Source organism: Stomoxys calcitrans, chromosome 3 (assembly GCF_963082655.1).
Source record: "Stomoxys calcitrans chromosome 3, idStoCalc2.1, whole genome shotgun sequence".
Lineage (NCBI taxonomy): Eukaryota > Metazoa > Arthropoda > Insecta > Diptera > Muscidae > Stomoxys > Stomoxys calcitrans.
Window position 1 is genome coordinate 13,732,197 of NC_081554.1, and position 23,440 is coordinate 13,755,636.

Here is a 23,440-nt window from a genome sequence, read left to right on the forward strand (position 1 = left end):
AAAATGCACTGTTTGGTGTGGTTTGTACGCTGGTGGAATCATTGGACCGTATTTTTTCAAAGATGCTGTTGGACGCAACGTTACGGTGAATGAACAACACTGATACAACAACAACAACATAAATTATTATGTACATATGTAGCTTGCTCTGAAAATGTATCCAAACCATCGTTGTTGTGAATAAATGTCATTTCCATGCAATTTTTAAACTTTTAACATATTTGAAAAAGGATGGACGCCAAACAGAAACTAGCCAAAAAGAAGTTTAATTATATGGAGTAAGCTAGGCGCTACAGGAGAAGAGATCAGTTGATCTTTATGTCAGGATCTTTAATGAAAAACTTCGTTGTCCAACCAAATGAGTGGCATAAGCTTTGACGAGGAACAAGACCTAGGCACGGAATAACTATGAGCACCACACAGGCTGGAATTTTGAGGTCTGATCTGTGCGATGTTCATGATTATCATGAGAAGCTGAGGATATCGGGGGTGTCCACTGATGATAGTGGAAAGTTCTAGCTGCAATTGCAGACGCGGAAAATCAGCTTTTATGGGTAAAGAGGACGGGCTTGAGTGCTTATGATGCTCGGTACGACAAGGCGAGTTATTGGCGCCTATAAATAACCAATAGCTTTCATGCTCCCGTGGCGATCGGTCCTAAGGACCGCAACGAGCTTGCTCACTTATAGCAGCTATATGCGGATCGCTTTCTTCGAGTCCATGCGCCTACTTAACGCATACAAGATCGAGTGCACTTTCGTATTGAATGAAAGTTCATGATGTATTTAATGGATGTTATTTTACTTTTCTACATATTTTAATGTCATAATGTCACGCTTTTAAATTTCTGCTAGTTCAATAAATATATTAATAATTCACAGTACACAGAAAAAAAGTCGGTTTCAATCATGAAATTATTTGATCTAAGTAATTTTTTTATTGAAACTTCTTTAATCATAAAAATTTCGAAATAACAGAAAAATAGTTGAATTTGATCAATTAAAAATTTAATTGAAAATATGCATAGCAATAATATACTTGCAAGAGCTCACTGCATAAGGCGAACCCTCAATTTCGATGTAACATGGTTCACACATGTAAAACTCCTAGAGCTCTCCTGGGTTTTTCCAAAAATTAAACGAAAAATATTGTTTCCCGAATAATAAAAAAAAAGAGTACCGAGGCAGCAACTTTATGAATTACATGCACGGGGGAAGTGAAGTGATAAAGACGCCGTTATGCTAATTGTATGGAGATTTTGATCATTAACAAGATTAGAAAAGTGTCTAGAAATTGAAAAAGGTAGTCGAGAAACCTTTTGTTAAACTTTTGAGCGGCTAGACATTTTCAAAAAACGGACATTCATAACGGTGCTGTTGGGTCCTAAAAAAGTTTCCGCTTCAATTAAAAAATTATTGACAGGAATTACTGGCTAGACCACTAATATTTCTTTGCTCGATTTGTTCGGCAGTTCAATGAAAACATCTGTTTTCCCTCTATGAAATCAGTTGTTTTCAATGATTATTTTTTTAAATTCAATTTAAAAAAATTATTCAATGAATTAACATTTAAATAAAAATTTAAAACATTTTAAACACGATCGTAATTGAAGTGAAGTTCAGATTCAAATGATTGAATCAATTAATTTTTAAATTGAAAGTTGTCTGAATATCAATCACGATCGTAATTGAAAAAAAATTTGGATTAAATAAAAAAGTGATTGATTCAATTAATAATTAAAATAATATTTTTTTTCAATTAAATTTTTAATTGAAAAAATTTTTGTGATATTTTTTTCTGTGTAAGAAGATTTCGGGCGATTTTACTCGTTCACGTATGGGGCAATTCGGGCCAGATTTAGTTAAAGAACATCCACTAACTGGTCAAGCATATGGATGAGGTCATAAATTGGACACCCAAAATGGCTAGGTACATTTAACGCAATTATTGTTTTAAGATAGTGTGTGTTTAAGCGAGTTTGTCTTAAACAACAGTTATGCATATATGTACATTCACAACGATCGTAGACATGAAACACTTTTCATACCAGCTATTGTGAATGATCGCTGTCAATTGGCCAATATCAGCTGCACAGAAATATGATATGTTTTTTATACTTATTTCTTCTTTTTGCTTTGTTGTTATATTGGTCCTCATCAAACTATCGCATAAAATCTTACATATAAAAATCAATTTGTGTTTGTTCCGTATAGACTCATAAATGGCTGAACAAATTTTGTTTAAATTTTCACAGATGATGTAGAATGGTCCTGTGCTGAAAATAAGGCACTTGATTTTTTTTTTGGTTTTGAGGGGGCAAACCCTGCCACTTACCCCAATTTTCAAAAATACCAGAATATACGGCTAAAGTAATAGATATTAGAGGGTGAAAGAAGGCACAGCGGAGCGGGCATGGTCCAGCTGGCATTTAAAAAAAACTTGGCGCTTGAATTAAAAAACAAGTAAAAAGGCGTTAAGTTCGGCCGGGCCGAACTTTGGATACCCACCACCTCGGGTATATATGTAAACCACCTCTCTTCAAAATTCGGTGAAAATTTCATACCTGATACTCATATACCTCATACCGATCTGAACTATATACGATACGGATGTCGAAAAGCCGAACATAAGTCACTGTGTCAAATTTCAGTGAAATCGGATTATAAATGCACCTTTTATGGGGCCAAGATATCGGTCTACATGGCAGCTATATCCAAATCTGGACCGATTTGGGCCAAGTTGCATAAACATGTCGAAGAGCCTAACACTAAGCACTGTTCCAAATTTCGGCGAAATCGGACAATAAATGCCTCTATGGGCTTTAAATCCAGAGATCGGTCTATATGGCAGCTATATTCAAATCTGGACCCATCTGGGCAAAATTGAAGAAGGACGTCGAAGAGCCTAACCAAACTCACTGTCTCAAATTTCAGCGACATCGGACAATAAATGCGTCTTTTATGGCCCCAAAACCTAAAACCTAGATATCGGTCTATATGGCAGCTATATCCAAATCTGGACCGATCTGTGCGATATTGCAGAAGTATGTCAAGGGGCTTAACTTAACTCACTGTTCCAAATTTCGGGGACATCGGGCAATAAATGAGCATTTTATGGGCCCAAAACCATAAATCAAGAAATCGGTCTATATGGCAGCTATATCCAAATTTGAACCGATCTGGACCAAATTGAAGAAATATGTCAAAGGGCCTAACACATCTCACTGTCCCAAATTTCAGCAAAATCGGATAATGAATGTGGCTAATATGGGCCTTACACCATAAATCGGAGGATCGATCTATATGGCAGCTATATCCAAATCTGGACCGATCTGAGCCAAATTAACGAAGGATGTCGATGGGCCTTACACAATTCACTGCCCCGAATTTCATCAAAATCGGATAATAAATGTGGCTTTTGTGGGCCTAAGACCCTAAACCGGAGGATCGGTCTATATGGCAGATATATCCAAATCTGAACCGATCTGGACCAAATTAAAGAAACATGTCAAAGGGCCTAAGACAACTCACTGTCCCAAATTTCAGCGAAATCAGACCATAAATGTGGCTTTTATGGGCCTTAGACCCTAAATCGGAGGATCGGTCTATATGGCAGCTATATCCAAATCTGGACCGATCTGAGCCAAATTGACAAAGGATGTCGAAGGGCCTAACACAACTCACTGCCCCAAATTTCAACAAAATCGGATAATAAATGTGGCTTTTATGGGCCTAAGACCCTAAATCGGCGGATCGGTCTATATGGGGGCTATATCAAGATATAGTCCGATATAGCCCATCTTCGAACTTAACCTGCTTATGGACAAAAAAAGAATCTGTGCAAAATTTCAGCTCAATATCTCTATTTTTAAAGACTGTAGCGTGATTTCAACAGACAGACGGACGGACATGGCTAGATCGTCTTAGATTTTTACGCTGATCAAGAATATATATACTTTATAGGGTCGGAAATGGATATTTCTATGTGTTGCAAACGGAATGACAAAATGAATATACCCCCATCCTTCGGTGGTGGGTATAAAAAGTCTATGTTCCAAAGTTATTTAGTGGGATTCCATATCTTTTAGGATTGGTATATTTGGTATTTTCCTGTAAAAATATGTCAGTAAAAGCTTGCAGGAGTACAGACTATACTCTTTTTTGCTATTTATTTGAATAAACAGCTGGTTTTGAAAAAAACATATTTTCAATGCTGCAAATTGCAAGCCTTCAATTACCAAACTCTTAAAATTTAACTTGCTTTACGCACTCTTCTGCTGACAAATAAAGTACGCGAACGACTTTCAGTAAAAATTTGTGCAATATTGCAAATATAATTTGAGTACGCGAACAACTCTATTAAATTGTGAATTTTCTTAATATATTTGCTATTGTGAATGTTGATGCAAGGTGTAAAATTTTTCAAAAATTGATTAGCTCAAACTACAGATCTTAGAGGTATCCACTTGTTATGTAAATAACCTACAAAACTTTCATGATGGCAATTTATCCCCCAACTATGTATTGGAATAGAAAATTTCCACAACCCTTATTTTAAGATATGAAATTACATATTAGCAACATTTTCCACCGTTATGGACTGATACATTTTAAGCCAAGGACATATACACACATTCACATACCTTCAAAACGAAAACGAACTAAATGTTGTTGCCACCAGACTAATCGCATCAATCCCGGCATACGGCAACTAGGGCTACACCACTACAAACAACAACAACTTACAAAAACCTATAATTTATGATTTAAAATATGCTCAACTCTTACCATGAAATGCTGCTATACCATCATGTTCTGTGCACCCCTTCTTCTAATCTAAAAAGTACAGTCGAACCTAGCTACTACCCTTCTCATGTGGTGATAGACGGACTAAAAGCAAACAAAATCTTCCTTTCGAGGCACACAACCACCGTGCCAACGATTATAACGGAGCGAACAAGTGAGCGAGAGAGAGAGAAAACTTAAACAGATTAGTTGACAATTATCAACGTCATTTCATTTACATCACACTCAGCCAGCCCCAGCACCAAAAACAACAACCGCCTAAGATTTATTCAATATTGTATATATAATCTGAAAAATTCAATGAATCTTACCAAAACAAAAATGGAAAAAAGGCAAATCACATAAAAATCCAACCACCAACGCCACGAACACCACCACCACCCTTTGCAAAGCAGCAGCCTTCGCAAAGTATAATGGCTGGCTGTGGTGGTCGTCGGTCTCTCAGCATAAGGAGGGTTTACCCCTAAAAAAATCAACAAGCCATTGCTACCAGGGCCGCAACGCTGGTGTAAACACACATACAAAGGTTAGACCTTCGTGGAACAGGCCACGATAGTCCATGCCAAATGAGATGAGATGCGTGCGATAGGATGAATTGTGGCCATTCTGTGATTGATGTTATTACAAGGTTTGGTTTTGTTTTCTTCACCAAATCAACCAAGAACATTTCGAAATGTTGAACTGGAAAAAGTCTCAAAGACAAATAGATTCAAAGCAAAAGGTGTGATAAGAAAAATATATGGAACACAACTCTAAACCTAAAGGTTTTCGCAAAATAAAAACGAATTCGGCTTTTAAAGAAATGTAAATACACTTAGGAAAAGAGATCATACAACTATATCTACATACTACATAGGTATAACTGTCATCGGAGATGGTAAAATTGATTTTTTTGTTACATTTATACCCATAGGCTTACATGACTTATTAAGATATTTTTCCACTAGAACAAAAGGGATTATAATGTTATCATGACAAGGAAGACGATTCTCATAAGTAGACATGATATGTAAATCAGCATTATCGTTGTGCGACTATTGGATTCGATAAGTTAAATTAAGCTTCGAAGTCGACGTATCTTATTCAAATTCGCCGCTACCTATTTTATTCGACTTTAATTCATAGACTTTTCGGTTTAAATTTTACATTTCAAATACATATATGTCCATATTCACAAAACCTAATACAACTTTAAAGTAGGTTTATTTGACGATTTTCTTTATAGAACTGCCAAATAATCTTACTTTAAAGCGTCTTTAAGTTCTGTGAAAACCGGCGATATACTGCAATGTGCCTTATAATTTTAAGAACCTTTATTTTAATAATATTCACTTAAACAGCAGCATTAGCCACATTTATGGCTGACAGCTGTTGGCAAATATCACTAGTCACCATTGTGAATGGTTGTGCGAAAGAACTTATTATGCATATGTAGCCCATGGTACTCTTAACACATAAATTTACTCAAAAAATTGGGATCTACAGAGACCGTTGACTTAGACATCATGACTATACAATTTTCTTATTGGAAGCACACATGGAAGCATAAGCATAAGGGGCCTCCTTTTTATAGCCGAGTCCAAGCTGCTTGCTGCAGTGCGGCACCTTTTTGGAGAGAAATTTGTACATGACCTCTATGCATGGCATAGTACATCGCCAGCATAAGGAAGGGAAAACCACCGCTGTTCCTCACAAATGTCACCAGGGGATAACCACCGCTGAAATTGTTTTCTTATGTTCTCAATAAACATACAAGTTCAGTAAAAGATACCATCTAACAATAACAAATGGTACCCTGTAATCAAAAAATTACTTTTTATATTTCTTTATCATCCCTGATAAAAATCCATCCATTTATACAACCTTTCTACTAACAGCACTGCCGCTTGTGAAAGAAAATTAAGGAATTTGAACAGTACACGTCCAGAAATTTGTTATGCATTCCTACTACACCGATTCTCCCTAACTTCCCCACCCTTCCTTCATACATACATACAGTACTCCTTCAAAAATGTATATTTTTAGGGGATTTAAATTTTTTGGGAGGAAGGAAAAAATTTTATTATTGTATTGTTTCGAGGTTTTCCTTGATATTTTTACTCATTTTGTTAGAGAATGGTGTAATGACATTCACACTCATACAAATATATGAATGTATGTATGTTTTGCAAATTTTATCTAAAATTTCGATTTTTGGGGGTGGAAAACTTATACACCGTTGTCGTTCCTTTTGCTGGAAAATGCGAATTTGTGTTTGCTTCGTCTTCGTTTGTTTGTCTGTCCCCATCCGCCTCCTTTTTCATCGTCTCATTTGTACGACATAATGTAAAAAAGGACCAACTTTTTCTTCGTTCCTCCTCATTTGTGTTTGATGATATCGTCGTTGTGTGGTTGTTGTCACTTTTTGAGTCAGAAACAGTAAATGAGCAGGCGTTTTACAGTTGGCAAACAATTATGGGAGAGTATGAGAGAAAAAGCGAAAGAGAGAGCAAGCATCCTTTCTTTTATGTTAAGTATAAATATTTGTATTAATAGACTTCAATTGATTTTTTTTCTTGGCTTCATGTAAGAAGAGTAGAAAGAAGGGCAAAAGAGAAGGGTTGGATGCTTTTGAACACAATTGCAAAATTTCGCAAAAGTTAGAATGTGTTACCCACATATTGCCGTGGTGGTTTAGATACAAATTAACTATTAACCCTGCGTTATGATTTAGATCTAAAATTTAAAAAATTACCTATTGCGTACACTGAGAGAAACTTGAAAACTATTTTGGAAACAAATTAAATCTGTAGAATTTCCATTAGATGCCATATATTTCCCTATCTACAGAGGCAAAAGATTGGAAATGTGTTTTTTTACACTGAGAAAAAATTATATTATAAAAGTGTTTGAAGCAAGAAAATAAGAAAAAAATTTTCAGCGATGGTTATCCCCTCCTGATGCTGGTGACATTTGTGAGGAACTATGTCATGCATAGAGGCAATGTAAAAACTTTTCCCCAAAGAGGTAACGTACTGCGCCGCGCTAACGACTCGTCTATAAAGAGATTTCTTATCATTGAGAAGTTTATCTCTGTTCCTTAATGGAATGTTCATGAGCATATTTTCAATTTTGTTTGAAGCAAAATGCTTTTAGAAAATTTAAGAAGACACGAAGAAACATCTGTTAGCAGTATAAAACACGAATATATTAATTAACGATCGTTTTGAGGTGTACAAAATTGGTAGGGATCATTAACGTGATCGGGTGCGCTTTCGTATCAAATGAAATTTTTCATCTCGTATTTTAGACCCATTTTAGACCTAACTATCCCTTTTTGTTGTGCAATCGCTTTAAAACTTTGGAATTGGCTTATTTTACGAAAAATTATAATCAAACTACCATTGGAAAAATGGTAGATGTAATCCATAAAAAAATTTCAATATAACTTAGTAATATACTGCCAATACATACATGTAAATGTTCGCCAAGTCACTGGTGCGAAACGCAGCACCTGTCTAAAATGATTAATTTTATACCTCTTCCATACACATTTTAATGCTGTTTTATGTTAGTACGGGATAGACGCGAAAGACAAAAATAAAACGCAACAAATGTTTCCAGAGCAGGTCTGTTTGTTTGACATCAGATGGTAACACCGATTGGCAACGTGTCAAAACCATACGAGGAAAAAGTGCAAATATTTGTTAAATTTATACAAAAAACTTGCTAAAATGGCGTGGGCATAGAAGTCAAATAAAATTTATAACGATTTGTGCACGTATTTGCCATTCACAATATAGTTATTTTAATTTGCCATTCACAATATAGTTGAAAAAGTGCAAAGATAATTTATCTAGAATTTCGTTGTACTGGATAGATGTCAGCTTTCGCTGCTCTGCACTATATACTACTCAAATGAAACAGGGCTAATAAAGAAATACATAATTTACAATAGAGATTCCGATAGAATTTATTCGTTCACGTATGCGACGATAACCTTAAAACTAATAGCAAAGCCGACCAGCTGCCAACTGAGCTAATACGTCAAGCTAATAACCGCACACAGCAGATTATATAAATGAACCACAGAAGTTTAAAATTCACAACATCTTTGTTCATTCACAATAAGCTAAAAATCTCTCCTCTTAATATTCTTCTTGTATTTCCAATTTTTGCAATATTATAAAACGTTTTGTGGTAGAAATTGCGATATAAATTAAAAAATAACTGGTCTCTATCAGTGTGGGTTGAGGATATCGCTCTTATGGCACCAATGTTTTTACATAGTCGATTCTATTAGATTTTATAAAAACGACATGTTACAGTTATTGGCTCAATTACAATATATGTTTCAACACCACAACAATAACTCATTGTTTTTTTATTATCTGTCGAATAAGTCGAATACATAAATATACATTTTCATATTTAAGCACATATATGTATTGCTGATATAAATTTTTATATAAATAATGTGTTAAATATTATATATTAGTCAATATCAAGCAAAATATGCAAATTATATTTACAAGGAATTTTAGCAGAGCATTAATGAAACGAAAGCAACATGCTGTTTAAATGAAAAATAATGAGTAAATGTTAATGGTATGTTTTGATTAATCTTTTGTTTAATTTTGTCCTAAAAACGGGTCACATATTTGTAACATTAAATAACCGTGTGATATAAGATACCCATTAAAACTATTTTTTGCCGTCATAAAAACCTAAGACGATTAAGTATTAGTCTTACAAAATAGAAGTCTTAAGTCAAGCTGAAACTATCAATATCTATCAATTTTCTAATTTACCAAAAAGTCATGTCAAATATGGTTAACTTTTCAATATAGGCCTCAAATAAACCGATGTCCCTATTTGTGTTTCGGTGCATTAAAAAAAAAAAAATTACTATACCAGCTCCTTTTTAATCTGTGCCCCACATGGTATATATGAATCCTATCATAGATAAAGGTCCTATAAACAAATATGTAACATTTACATATAGTACGCACAGTTCCGATTATATTGTAAATTATTCCATGAACATGCATGCCATTAAAGAACGGGGGTACACTTCTCACATATCAATGAGTGCTGTCCAATTTAAGTTTAAGCTCAATGATAAGGGACCTCCTTTATATAGCCGAGTCCAAACAGCGTGCAACACAGTGCGACACCTCTTTTTCTTTATATACTAATCATTAAAGAATTGTACTAAAATTAAATAAAAAATTATGAAAAGAAGGCGGCATTTACAAAGAATTTTAAAATGTTTTCCTCTAATTTTGCCTACTACGACATTTACTTTTTTAATGTTTCTATTTTTTAACAAAACAGGAATCGATAGTTATCGTTATATACAGGGTGGCTGATGAATATTGCTACAATGATGAATATTGCTACATTTTTTTTTCGGTGTATGGAATACATTTTTCTTTTATTCATGTTAAATTAAATTATTAAATTAATTATTAAATTATTATTAATTAAATTAATTAATTAATTAATTAAATTAATTATTAAATTATTATTATTAAATAGAAAAAAAGTTATTACATTTTTTTTTGGTAGCGGCTTTCATCAGCCACCCTGTATGTATATTTGTCACTATTTAACAGCAAATCGTTCAACTGATTTGTTCGTCTTCAGCCTAGTGCTAATTTCTTTTAACGGGAATTAAAAGGGTACGAAATACGAGACTTAAATAAAAACACATAGTTCTAATTCAATAAGTTTAAAGCAGCATCCTCTTCAACCACAATGCATTCACAATGGCTATAATGCATTCACAATGGCTATAATGCATTCACAATAGCAATCACAATTATGCTACAAAATGTAACGATTTTTTGTATCCTCTTACATAGATCAAATTCACATTCATATGTGTTCCCTTCCCCAAAGCTTAGTGCATAATTATCATAATGTTCCTGCTTGCCGCGGAGGCGTCTAAGTCATTAAGGACTTCAGGGATATTTTATGCGACAAAGCGGGTAAAATTAATGGCGTATAGATTGAATGAGGCTTAATGTCAGTAAGTATGTGTGATTGCGACTAGTAGGTGTATCAACGAGAAATAAAAATTCTTAAAACTATAAAAGCACATAAAAAACATATTTCAAAAATATTTTGGAACGAAAATTTACATTATTCATACTAACCAAGTACATGGCCAGTTTATTGATATCCAAATTAGCCAATTGATTTACATCGGTCGTATTCAATAGGCTTAGCATCAAGCTTATATCAGCTGCTGTGGGCAATGGCGTTGAGTTGGTTAAGGCGGCTATTGCTGCCGAAGCAACACTGCCCTGCTGGTGTTGTTGTTGTTGCTGCTGCTGTTGCAACGATTGATGTTGCTGCTGCTGCTGTTGTTGTTGTTGCTGCAATGCCTGTTGCTGTTGTTGCTGCTGCTGCTGTTGTTGTTGCAGTGTCTGCTGTTGCAATTGATGCTGCAATGTAACATTCTGAGCTGCTGCAGCTGCATTTTGTGCCGCTGCTGCAGCAGCAGCTGCCGCCGCCGATGTACTTGGTCCGGAAGATAATACACTATTATTGGATTGTATCAATGATTGCAAACTTCGATTTCCAGGATCTTGGGGCGTTGTTGGACCACCACCTGTTCCGCTGGCTGCGGCAACAGCAGCAGCATTCTGCATTTGCATTTGCATCGATTGCAATGTTGGTGTCGTTGGCACCGATAAAGGTGGCGTTGAGGATACCAAAGCTTGTAGCTGTTTTTATAAGGGAAGTTTAAGGAGTTGTAAAAAAACAATTTCCGATGTTTTCAGGATGGCCATGGTTTGATATGATTAATTTGCATGTGTATGTGTATGTGTGTTTGAATTTTGTTTTAATAAATACAAATTTTGTTTCAAGTGCAACAAATTTCGTTATATTTCATAGGTAGTAAAAGTAGTTCGCAGCGATACACCTTAGGAAAACATAATTTGACGTATAAACATAGTCAATATACTTGCATATATCATATTCATCCACAATCCATGTTCCTACAACAACTGTGGCGAATATAACAAATACACAGTCCACTTTACATTTCTCACATTTTTAATTTCTCCCAAGAGCATAGTTTTTTTTTACATTTGTGTAGCTGAATCGGCTAGCAGAACTCATAAACAATGATTGGGACGAACCTTATCATACTATGTCCTGTACCGTACAGCATGTGTCAACTACAGAGAAATCGCATACAATGTACTTTCGAGCGTTCGTTATTAAATCTAAAGTCATCGAGTCATAATTAGGCTTTTGCATCAGACCAGATATTCACACTACGATTAATCCTAAACAACATCCAAGAGAAACAGGATGTTGTATAGGAATGCCAGACCAGATATTCACACTACGATCCATCCTATACAACATCCAAGAGAAACAGGTCAACACTTATCACATTTTTGTCGACTCCATGGAAAGGTGTTTAAAGTTCTTTTTTTCCTGATAAATATAAATGCAGGACGGCGCCATGAATAGCCAATAGAAGAAAATGTCACTTGCCGAAACCAGAAATTTAAAAAGGCTCCATGAACATTGACGATGCCAAAATATCCCTATTAAAAATGAGACAAATTGGAGAAAACAAAAACAAAGAATAGATGTAAAAAGAAAACAAGTTTACATCCTCAATGGCAAGTATGTCTGGTAAAAATTAAAAAAAAAAATGTTGTCGGCTGATCGCTCCCCGCCTTATATAGAAAACAACAACATAAAATGTAATTTCAGTAATTTACTTGGAGATATGAAAATATGATATGCATAAATTTCAGTATCAGTTGATAAGAAATAATCAGAATAAATCGACTCGAACCATAATAGCCCAGTACAATGATGGATGTTGTAATTGTGTCCTCTATTTTAAAACATTCCTGAATCGATTAAAAATGTTTTGGCGGTCAAGAATATATTCTTTATTGGGTCTTAGACAAATATGTTGACGTATTACAAAAGGAATGAGAAAATGAGCATAACCTACTATGGTAGGAAGGTAATAAAACTAAATCGAAGTCCACTCCAGGCACTTGAAAATAATGCGCAGTGGAGCATTCCGAGAATGATAGAGCAAAAAGGAAAGCCATTTATTGCACCAGCTAATATTACTGATATCAAATCGCCTAAGGTCCAGGACTCCAAATTCTACTTTAATAGAGTATTTTTTCCCTTTGAAAACTTCAACTATTACCCGATGTCTGGAATATTGGCATGGAATAAAATAAAGAGGATTCTACAAACCAATACTTCCTCACTTTCTAGCAACCAAGGCACTTAAGAGATGTTTCAATTAAGCCGACGGCTGGCGTATGGTCCGCCAACAAGTCCCTGAAGCCGAGGTTGATAGTGTGTATGGCAAGTATTCCAGTCCTATGTGGAGTTTAAGGATAGGAAGTCCAAACCCCGTAAAACGAAACAAAATGTTATGTCCCGGTAATTATGCGGACGATTCCTATGCACCTTGCTGGTCTTGTCAGATCTATCTCCAAATCTTGACCACTCATTATTTACCACACATTATTTACTTCATAGACACCGGAAATACCCTGGCAAATTTCAGACCACCAACTTTACCAAAATATATGAACAAGGTCCTCAAGCAGCTTTTTTGCAATACTTGGAGTTTAGACAAAGAAACAAATTAGATTACCTATAATAAGCTTGTTTAAGTATATTTTGAGCCTTTCAGACCTATGTTTCGTAAATAAAAATTCCTTTTTTTATTTTATTGGTCGTTTGGCTTTTCAGAAGTGAGCTCTATGACTTCAACTTGAAAAATAGTGGCCATGACTATGTATACAAACCACGGCTCGTAACCAGTGTTGCCACTGGTTACGAGCCGAGGCGGCAAGAGCTGCCGCCTCAGTGTATAACACACTACAACAAAAACTACCAAATGTTCTACAAATCAAAAATGCACTATATGTTTTAATACCCTCCACGAAGAGTTGATCATTTTGCCATTCCATTTGCACCCATACCGATCTCCCGATAAGAAATCTTGTGTTCATAAATTCGTATTTTTGCCCCGATGAACAACCGTGCCGAGTTTGGATAAAGCCATCATACAATTAAAGTGTTTGAGCCCAGAAATGCGCTTTACTACCCATTTTCGACGTTACAGTGAGTTGCATGGATCCTTCAAGGACTGAGTAAAGACTAGAACAAAGTAAAGAACGCACAAAAGTCGCATTTTCTACCTACGAAATTTGTAAGAGCTCCCTTAATACCTGTACCAGTTATAATCAATATCAGAACTTAAGCCCTTTGACTAAAATTTGAAGCATAGTATTTGGACCCTCGACATCCATGGTTTTTTTCTGCACTCTTCTGCACAAATACACCGAAAGGAGAAGAAGTGTATTAATTTTGAGTTATCCCCGGCGATTTTTTCAGTAATTAACTTGGTATTATATGTTGGAAAAACCTACAAAAAATTAAGGTCAGTCTACCAGTCTACAAAGAAAATAAAAACCTACCAATTTTGGTAGGAACCTACCAACAACGGCAACACTGCTCGTAACTGTTGTTGTGGTAGCCTCAATTGCAGTAAGTATTGAAATTGGTATATTCTGACTTGACTATAGTCCCCAATCTAACTCTGGAATTAGTTAGTTGGTTTTTCCTGGTTTATTGGTGTCATGGGTGTGATATTTTACTTGCAGGGCAGATATCAGGGACGATATCGTCCTGGAATCCCAATCTGTATGAGGGTGTTGTGAATGGATCGGTGAGTTTTTTCTCGATAGAAAATCTATCTGACATGCCTCTGAGGGGGCATGAATTGTTTGTCGATGAGCTGGGTAATTTTTCATCATCCTTCTCAATCGATTTGCGATCCTTTATCCTCTTCTTCCGGTCTCTTTTACCCTATGAGCCAAAATTAAACTTTGGTTTTTTATTCTATTTCTCAGCTCTGTCTCATAATTATCGAACGTATAGACCGTAAGTGGTATTGTGAATGATGCATTATTTACAGTTGTTCAATATCAGCTGTTAATCACATATTTCGGTTTATTTTTTATTGTCATCACTCTACTTGACCGTTTAAAACACCAACAGGTTTCATTGCGATTTCCCTGCTCTTTACAGTATTATTATATTCGATAACGTGTTTGATAATCTGGAAGGCTAGGTTAAAGTGAGTATACTTTTTTAACAGACTCACTTCGACAATTTTTGTTCATTGTGATCCCACAGTAGCAACAGGCCAGGCTTATGGTGGGAATCGAAACCACGACCTCCGCACTGGTAATACGAGAACGCTACCGGGCAGCAAGTTGATTAAAACTATAATTATAAATACAGATCCTAAGAATATTCTGCAATTGCATACAAAAATAAGCTTGTAACCATCAAACACCTTGCTACATACAAGTTTTTGTGAATGATCGATCAATGTCAATGGTTAATAAATAGATGCATACTTTGCCAACTCTTATTTGTACGACTAAAGTCGTTATTTCCGACCTTCCTGGAGTTAAACAACGTTTTTGCGTTTGAAATTTCCACATTATTCCGACTTTTTGCTTAAATATATGTATTTTATTGAACGTAGAAAAATCCCAAAGCAATTCGATCTTGTAGTTTTTTTCTTTACTTTCTTATTTCTGTCTTTCCTTTCTTTGTGAACCACCAGATGTTTATTCCCATACACAGTTTCTGATGGGATCAACTTCTTGTATTCATTCAAATCCGCCAGTCAACATAGGCGGATTATTTTTCAATTTTTCTAATGGTAAAGAGGCAAAGGTAAAAAGATCACATGACAGATTTACTCGTTGTTTGGTACTGAATTGTTCAGAGTCTTTCGTCTTAATTTTTACTGATGATCGCTTTATATTTAGATAAAACTCCACGTACAAACATTACTCAGGGCTCGATTATAGATTGTCGCACAACTATAGTTGCATTGCCACGAGAAACCATGAAATAAAAATTAATACAAATTTGGAAATTTTTCTCAATTTTATTTAATATCAGTGCCAAGGCTTATTGGTGGCCGCATCGGCGAATTGCTACAACAAAGCCTTGATCAGTGCTTTGGACGTTCAGCTACTGAGTAAATTGTAAAAACATATGCAATTTAATACAGAAAAGGAAATTTCTGTAACAAATTTGGCCGTAGACAATTCTACTGAAGTTGGTCTGCAATCCATATCGACCCTTTAATTTGTATTTATAAAGCCGGAAAAAGCTTATTTATCAACAAATATTTAGGAAAACTGGACTTTATTCAATTCAATTTGGTTAAACCTTCATTTTGGTCAGGGTTTCTAAAAGTCACTATATCCCAACTTACTTAGTTGGTTGTTAAGTATTCCTTTGTTCGACGTTTTGTGACCCCAGGTACCGACCACATGTTTCCTCTTTATTTGTCTAACCAATACTCATTTTACTTGCAACCAGATTACTCTGAACGCACTTTACCCTCAATGCAAATTTTTGACATTCGATATATGTAAGCCAATGACTATTGGCTAAATGTATAATGCAATAACAGGTATGTTCGCGTACTTTTCCGTTAAAAGTTGTCAGCATAACAAAAACAACGACTGAAGTAAACTTCAACAAGAACGATACGCGGTGGTGGGTATTTTGAACTGTGTATACCCACCACTAGGGATTTTGCTACCAATGTACACAAATTAACTCTGTTTATATGCATGTGGATTGATTGATTTGAGCAGTCAAATTGATCAACGAATATAGCATTAGAAAGTCATATCGGGGGATCAATTCATATGGCGGCTATATCTATTTATCGGCCTATCTGGGCCGTGTTTGACAAGGTTGTTAAATATCATAATTTTTTGCGTCTAGAACTTCATGTTAAATTGGAGAATCGGGGTCTTTTGTGGGTAACCAATACAAATTAACGCTTTTAAATGATCAATAGTTAAAATAAGAGATGCTTATTACTTAGTAGGAGCCCTTTAAATGGATAAGACTTATCTGTGAACCATATCGTGATTACGACAGACACGGTTCGATAAGCATACAATATCTAAACCATCAAGAATAGAGGGAATGACCAGTAAAATATGAGCAACTAAAAGGGCGTTAAGTTCGCCCGGGCCGAACCTTACAGTCTTCTACCATGGAACGCATTTGACACGTGCATAGAATGACTTTTTTAAATACATAGGAGATATGGACCTATATGGACCATACTTTTCATGACTAATAGAAATCAAAAAAAAAAAAATACCACGTTTAAAATGTTTAACCCAAATCGGGAAATGATTACGTCTTCTAGAGAATAAAACAATAAAATCGACCGATCGGTTCAAAACCATATTTGGCACAGCTGTTGGAAATCATTGTAAAACTTCAACCAACCATTGTAAAACCTTGTAAATTGTAAAAAATTTTAAACCATTGTAAAACATTCAAAAACCATTGTAAAGTGCAAATTTTCGTCAAATCGGTAGCTATAACAGGCAAAATTTTAGACAAATCGGATAAGAATTTCGCCCTCTAGAGATTCAAAAAGTCAAAATCGAGATGGGTTTATATGGCAGCTATATTAAAACATGGACCGATATGGCCCATTTAATATCCCAACCGAGCCTGCTTTCGACAAGCATGCGGACGGACATGATTATATAAGACCAGTAAGAAAAGGCAAAAGTCGGGCGGAGTCGAATATATATAATACCCTACACCACCGAGTCTACGTAATACTTTTAATCTATAGTACTTATATCCAAATTTAGTTTAGACACACATACTAGGACGTCAAAAAAGCACTTCGTGCCAAATTTGGAAAAGATCGGACCAAAATTGTGCTTTAAAAGACCATATCGGATGAAAGATATATATGGGAGCTATATCTAAATCTGAACCGATTTTTTTTTTTTCAAAATCAATAGCGTTCGTCCTTGGACCAAAAAAGAGACTTGTGAAAATCGGACAACAAATGCGACCTGCACCTTGATTACAAGAATACATGAACAGAAAGACAGATGGGCATAGCTATATCGAATCGGGAAGTGATTCTAAGCCGATCGGTATACTTATCAATGGGTCTACCTCGTCTCCTTCTTAGCGTTGCAAACAAAGGCACAAATCTATAACACCCTGTACCACAGTGGTGGTGTAGGGTATAAATACTAAATTGGTCCCAGTGTTGAGTGCTTTTTCCTTTTAGACTTCGGGGAATCGCAAGACCACAGGGCCGTACTATAGTGCTAACTGTTCAGTTTCTAAACCCCTTGTCAATCTCAAATTGGCAGAAAATTTCGAGACAATACCCATTTATCATTTCATTATAGTGGACCAGGTTTAAAATACGTTTTACATAATATTTCGGAAATAGTAGAATTATATTATAGAAAAATGCATTCATTCATAACATTACATCGGCAGTTTTACGTTAGGACAACATACTTTGCTACACTACTACTTTACTACACAAAAAATATAACAAAATTTGACAATTGTTTGGAAATTCAACGATTTCTTTTGTTTGTCACAAAAAAAATAAATAAATAAGAATGGAAAATGAATGAAAGTATCCAATTTTATTGGTGTTATGGTTAGGGGCAGGTATAAAGAGTAGAGACAGGTTGTGGTGGTGGGTGAGTGATAATGAGATGAATCATTGATGATTGACTTTGCACATTTTAAGTTAGAAGATTTGATAACAATTACCAAAATTACTCTAGAGCTTACTTATACAACCAATTAATAGTTACCAATTACAGCCAAATGTCCAAATTGTTATTATTATTATTACAAAGGGGTACCCACCAGAGAAGAATTTCGACAAAACAAAACTACTTTAACTATTTGTTTTTTTTTCTTTGTCGCGCTTTTGGTTTTCGTTCTTTTCTTTTTTACAAAATTTACAAAAAATGTGCAAATCTTAAATTGATATGTTGAGTATGTTGTGTAGGGTGAAATTGATATCGGATATATTAGTGAGTGGAAGGGGTGACTTACCTTGGCCTTTTGCTGTTGCTTCAGCTCCTCTTTCTTGTAGTTCCTTTGATAGGCGGTAATGACACGCCTTAGGCGTGTATTTAAATCTTGCATAGATGGCCATAATGTGGCCGAATTGTCATCGACTGGAGCTTGGGTTGGTGGATAAGAACCTGCCACACTCTCTTCTTCATCTAAGCCTAAACATGGGTTGTTGGTTGTTGTATTAACAGTATCATTTTGCGTTTGCTCATTTGAGGTTGATGAGGTGGTGGTGGAGGTGGTGGTTATAGTAGAAGATGTATTGGATGATGTATTGGTAGTAGTGGTAGTTGAGGTGATGTTGGTGGTAGTACATGTATTTTTGGCCGCGTTTGAGGCCGAATTTGAAGAGGCTTCGTCAACGTTAGCAGTTTCAGTCGTTGTAGATGCGCTTGCTGCTGCAGGAGAATCGCCACCAGCGGCCGTAGTTGTAGCTCCGGAATCAGATACAGTAGCATCCATAGAATTGGAATCGGTTATGGCTGCAACAGTGTCACTACTATCGGTTGTGGTCATAGCCTCAGCTTCTGACTTGTCGCCAGTAGTAGTGGCGCTGTCAGCAACAACCGTTTCAGATTCTTTATCACCATCATCATCGTCGTCTTTTTCGTCGGTCGCCTTTGTATCCACCATTAGTTTATCCGAAGAATTTGAATCGTTTGTCGATGAGCTGGATAATTTTTCATCATCCTTCTCATCGATTGGCGATGCTTTATCCTCTTCTTCGGTTTTCTTTTTACCCTTTGCGGCAACTTTAGCCTTTGGTTTTTTATTCTCCTCCTCAGCTTTGTCATCGTCAGCACTATCTGTAACAACGACCGCAGCTGCTTCGTCAGCGTTAGCCTTTTTCGCCAATTTTCGTTTCTTACCCGAAGAGCTGGGGCGTTCGGGTGGATCGAGAGAATCTTTATCTTTGTCGCCCAATGTCAACTTGGTGGAATCAGAGTCTTTGGTGGCTGTGCCATCATCATCGACTTCATCATTGTCGGCATCTTGCTTAGAATTAGCATCTTCTTCATTGCTATTGATTTAAAATGTGGGAAAATGGGGAAAATACAAAAAAAAGAAGAAGAAAAAAACAAAGTTAATTTTATGAAAAAAAAAACATAAATAATAAAAATTATTAAAGTAGAAACACATGCATTCATTAGATACACAAAAAAGGAAATTCTTTCAAAACATCTAAAAGGAAATCAAGTCAATATCACATAAATACTCATATGAAGGTTCAATTCAATGTTGTTCAAAGCAGATCCTTAAAAAGCTGATATGAAACGTTTTCAAATTGAAATTGAGGACATGGTGAACAATGACTTTATGCAATGAGTGCTGGGGGTTATTATAAATAACATCAATAAACTAGAATAAAAACCCATTTCACTTCCTAACCCTAGCATCAAAAGATTAATGACAAAGTGTGATCAGTGTTGCCACTTAAGAAAATTATTTGCTACCAAAATTTAAGAAAACCTACCAAATGTTCTACAAGCCAAAAATTGTGTATATGTTTTTATACCCACCACTGTAGTGTTGGCCATTTAGCATTCCAATCACATTATACATTTTCAAGGCTACAAAGTATTAGATCTTCGTTATTCATATAGGATCCATACATGTCCGTCTGTCTGTTGGTTGAAATCATTCTACAGCCTTAAGTTCAAAGATGGCCGACATCTTGATATATCACCCTTTATACGGATCCTCCCGATTAGAAATCTTAAGTTCATAAAGTCGTATTTTTGTCCCGATTTAAATGAGCAACCGTGCCGAGTTTGGTTAAAGCGATCTACCGATTTAAGTGTTTGAGCCCAGAAATGCGCTTTTACTTCCCATTTTTGCCGCTACATTTCGCTGTAGTATAGACCAGATTTGACCATATTTGATCATATTTGTATGCAGCTCCACATAGCCCTGTTTTCCAATTGAAGGCATTGAACGCACAAAAGCCGCATTTCCAGTCCAGATTTTTCGAAGTTCGAAGTTTGGAAGATACCAGCAGTCACGGTCAATATCAGAACTTACGACCTTTTTCTTGAAATTTGAAGAATAAGACCCTTTGTAACCGCCTTGGCCCCTCGCTATACTTGGCTTAAGTTTGCACTCTTAACAAATACACAGAAACGAACACCACGAAATGAATCATTTTAAAGTCATCCCCGGCGATTGTGTTGGTTATTAACTTGGTATTTATATGTTGGCAAAACCCACCAAAAATTGAGGTCGGCCTACCAACCTACCAAGAGAATAAAAACCTACTAATTTTGGTAGGAACCTACCAAAAACGGCAATACTGTGTGTGATATCCTTTATGCTAAACAAAGCTAAGTTATCGTGGCTTTCGGATTCTATGCCGCAAAACATATACAGGCCTGCTCCGGTTTTCGAATTGGCAAAACCTCATACTTTTAAGATTTGAAATTACTTGAGGCTCCTCTTACGGAACACACTTAAACTTCAATGTGGTAAGTTTTGCAAGGATTTGAAAAGAATTTTTTTTTTGGAAACCCTAAACAGGCCTGAAAGTTACATAAGAATTGAGAAAGTCATGAGACGTAACTGATAATAAAATTTGTTTATTCAGCAATAGTCATTCAGCGTTAAAGGCCTAAGTTGGCACAATGTTAACAGGTTTACAAGACCCTTTACAGCACTGAGAAAGAGTTTCTCACAGAGAAGTAAGGCAGTTAGTTATCTTAAGGCTGAGTAAACAGGTCCACGGGCTATAGACCTCTGCAAAATATATCTTTACTTATCTGTCAGCGGTGGTTATCCCGTCACCTGGCAGCATGTGTGGTAATTTTAGCCATTTACAACTTTTAAATAAATAAATTTACAACTTCGCTTTTTTGCAAGACACCGTTCGGACATGGTATCAAACAGAAATTCCTCAATTGGTATTGTGAGAAGTGGTTTCCCTCTTATCTGTTCCATAATGGGATGTTGGGGAAACATTTACCCTACCGGTAGAAGTTACATGCAATTGGTATTGCTAGATACGTGGATTTCATACTAATCTAACCTATGGTTATACCATCGCGTTATAATCGAGGCGACGATAGGAAACCAAGAAGAAAGGGAAGAGGTTTCCGATCGGATACCTGAGATGAACCTTGAAGTCGAGTGCGAGGCACTGCTACCATCGGCATAGTCTTGGATTAACGGAACCCTAGTATTGCCATCTGGAAGACCATGTTACACGGATGGATCAAAGCTAGAGGACATAGTGGGCCCATTGAGAACCCAGGAACTGAAATCTGTTTTAGACTGCCTGACCATAACACGGTCCTGCAGACGGAGATCCGGGCGATCACGGAATGCGTGAAGTGGTGTGGTGCTAACGCGAGGACGTCGAGTGTGAACATCTTTACCGACAGTAAAATTGCCATAAGGCCAATAATAACCAGAAGTAAGAAGGAGATTAACGCCTTCTCTGAGGATGGCAAAATCCGCATTGTTTGATTGCCGGGCCATAACGGAGTAAGGGGAAATGAAAGGACAGACGATTTGGCGGTGAAGGCCAGAGGACTGCCGTCAATAAACTTGGTTAACCCGAAGCCTTTCGGGACGACGCAGTCCGAGTTTAGGGAGTGGGCGAAGAATGAGCATGCAACATTGTGGAACAGCGAAAATCGTATTGGGGGATCCATATCGTGAGAAGACGAGGCTATTACTGAAAATAAGCAAGAACGAGGTCAGTATAGCTATGGGAATCATAACGGGACACATAGGACTACGAGCTCACTTATGTAAAATCGGTGCGGCAAATGATAGCATGTATAGGACATGCGGGGAAGATGATGAGACGTTGGAGCATTTCCTTTGTCATTGCCCGGCTTTCGCGTCTAACAGATACCGGCACTTAGGTGGAGACACAATACCAGACATGAAGCAACTTAGGAGAGTGGTATTGAAAAAATTAAGGATTTTGTAAGTAGCACGGAATTTCTAACTTAAAATTTTCTGTTTAGAGGTTACTTTATAGTTCTTAGAGCGTACAACAAGCCGATTACTGGCTTAGGTGTAAGTCCATAGTGGCATGGGGCGGATTTATATTTGCACCCTCTTTTCAAACTAACCTAACCCAATCTGATACCAGCATCTCTCTTCCCTTTTCAAAAAAAAAAAAAAAACGATTTTGAATACAGAGCTCTTATGGCTCTGGCTATGCTAAAAGATGTTTGGAAGCTTTTAAAATTAAACATGTAAAATAATTTTCCTTGGTATTCCAAAAAAAAAATTCACACTTTGCCATTAATCTAAAAGTTTTGTGTATAAAAATTATTTTTTCTTCCATGGGCTTCTTACTTACATTGGCAAATTGGCAACAGTTGTCTCTTCGGCTGTGGAACCGACATGAGCAGCAAAACACAGAGCAGGATCGGAACGCATAATACGATACATTTCACAGCCATGTTTAAATGTTCCCACCAAAAGACTCTTATCGCAGCAAGGAGGATTCCACCAAGAAGCAGGCACAGCATCGGCCATTGTGGGCGGGCGTATTGGTATCTCGCTATGTTTAATGATGGCAGGATAAACAAATACAAATAAATAAATGATGATTGTTGATATGTTGTGATACGAAAAGGTAAGAAAGAGAGAGAGAAAGATTGAAACAAAAAAAATTATATTTGAAAAAAAAAAAAATAAATAAATAAATGTCTAGTAAAGCCAATTGT

The 23,440-nt window shown here is 36.2% G+C and overlaps 1 protein-coding gene across 6 annotated transcripts in view; it reads right to left on the bottom strand.

Moving 5' to 3' along the window:
• LOC106084024 (hornerin) overlaps nt 1-23,440 on the bottom strand; it is a 120,992-nt gene that overhangs the window by 37,170 nt on the left and 60,382 nt on the right. For 5 of the 6 annotated variants that reach the window (XR_009397797.1, XM_059365971.1, XM_059365969.1 and 2 more), the window contains exons 9-12: nt 23,071-23,274; nt 19,631-19,782; nt 18,741-18,919; nt 10,931-11,518 (exon numbers count right to left, since the gene is read on the bottom strand). Coding sequence is in view for 5 of the 6 variants with exons in the window: in XM_059365971.1 (XP_059221954.1) it covers nt 10,931-11,518; nt 18,741-18,919; nt 19,631-19,782; nt 23,071-23,274 (1,123 nt within the window). In the remaining variant the exon portion in view is untranslated. The remainder of the gene's footprint in view (nt 1-10,930; nt 11,519-18,740; nt 18,920-19,630; nt 19,783-23,070; nt 23,275-23,440) is intronic. The other variant, XM_059365970.1, reaches the window with a different exon arrangement.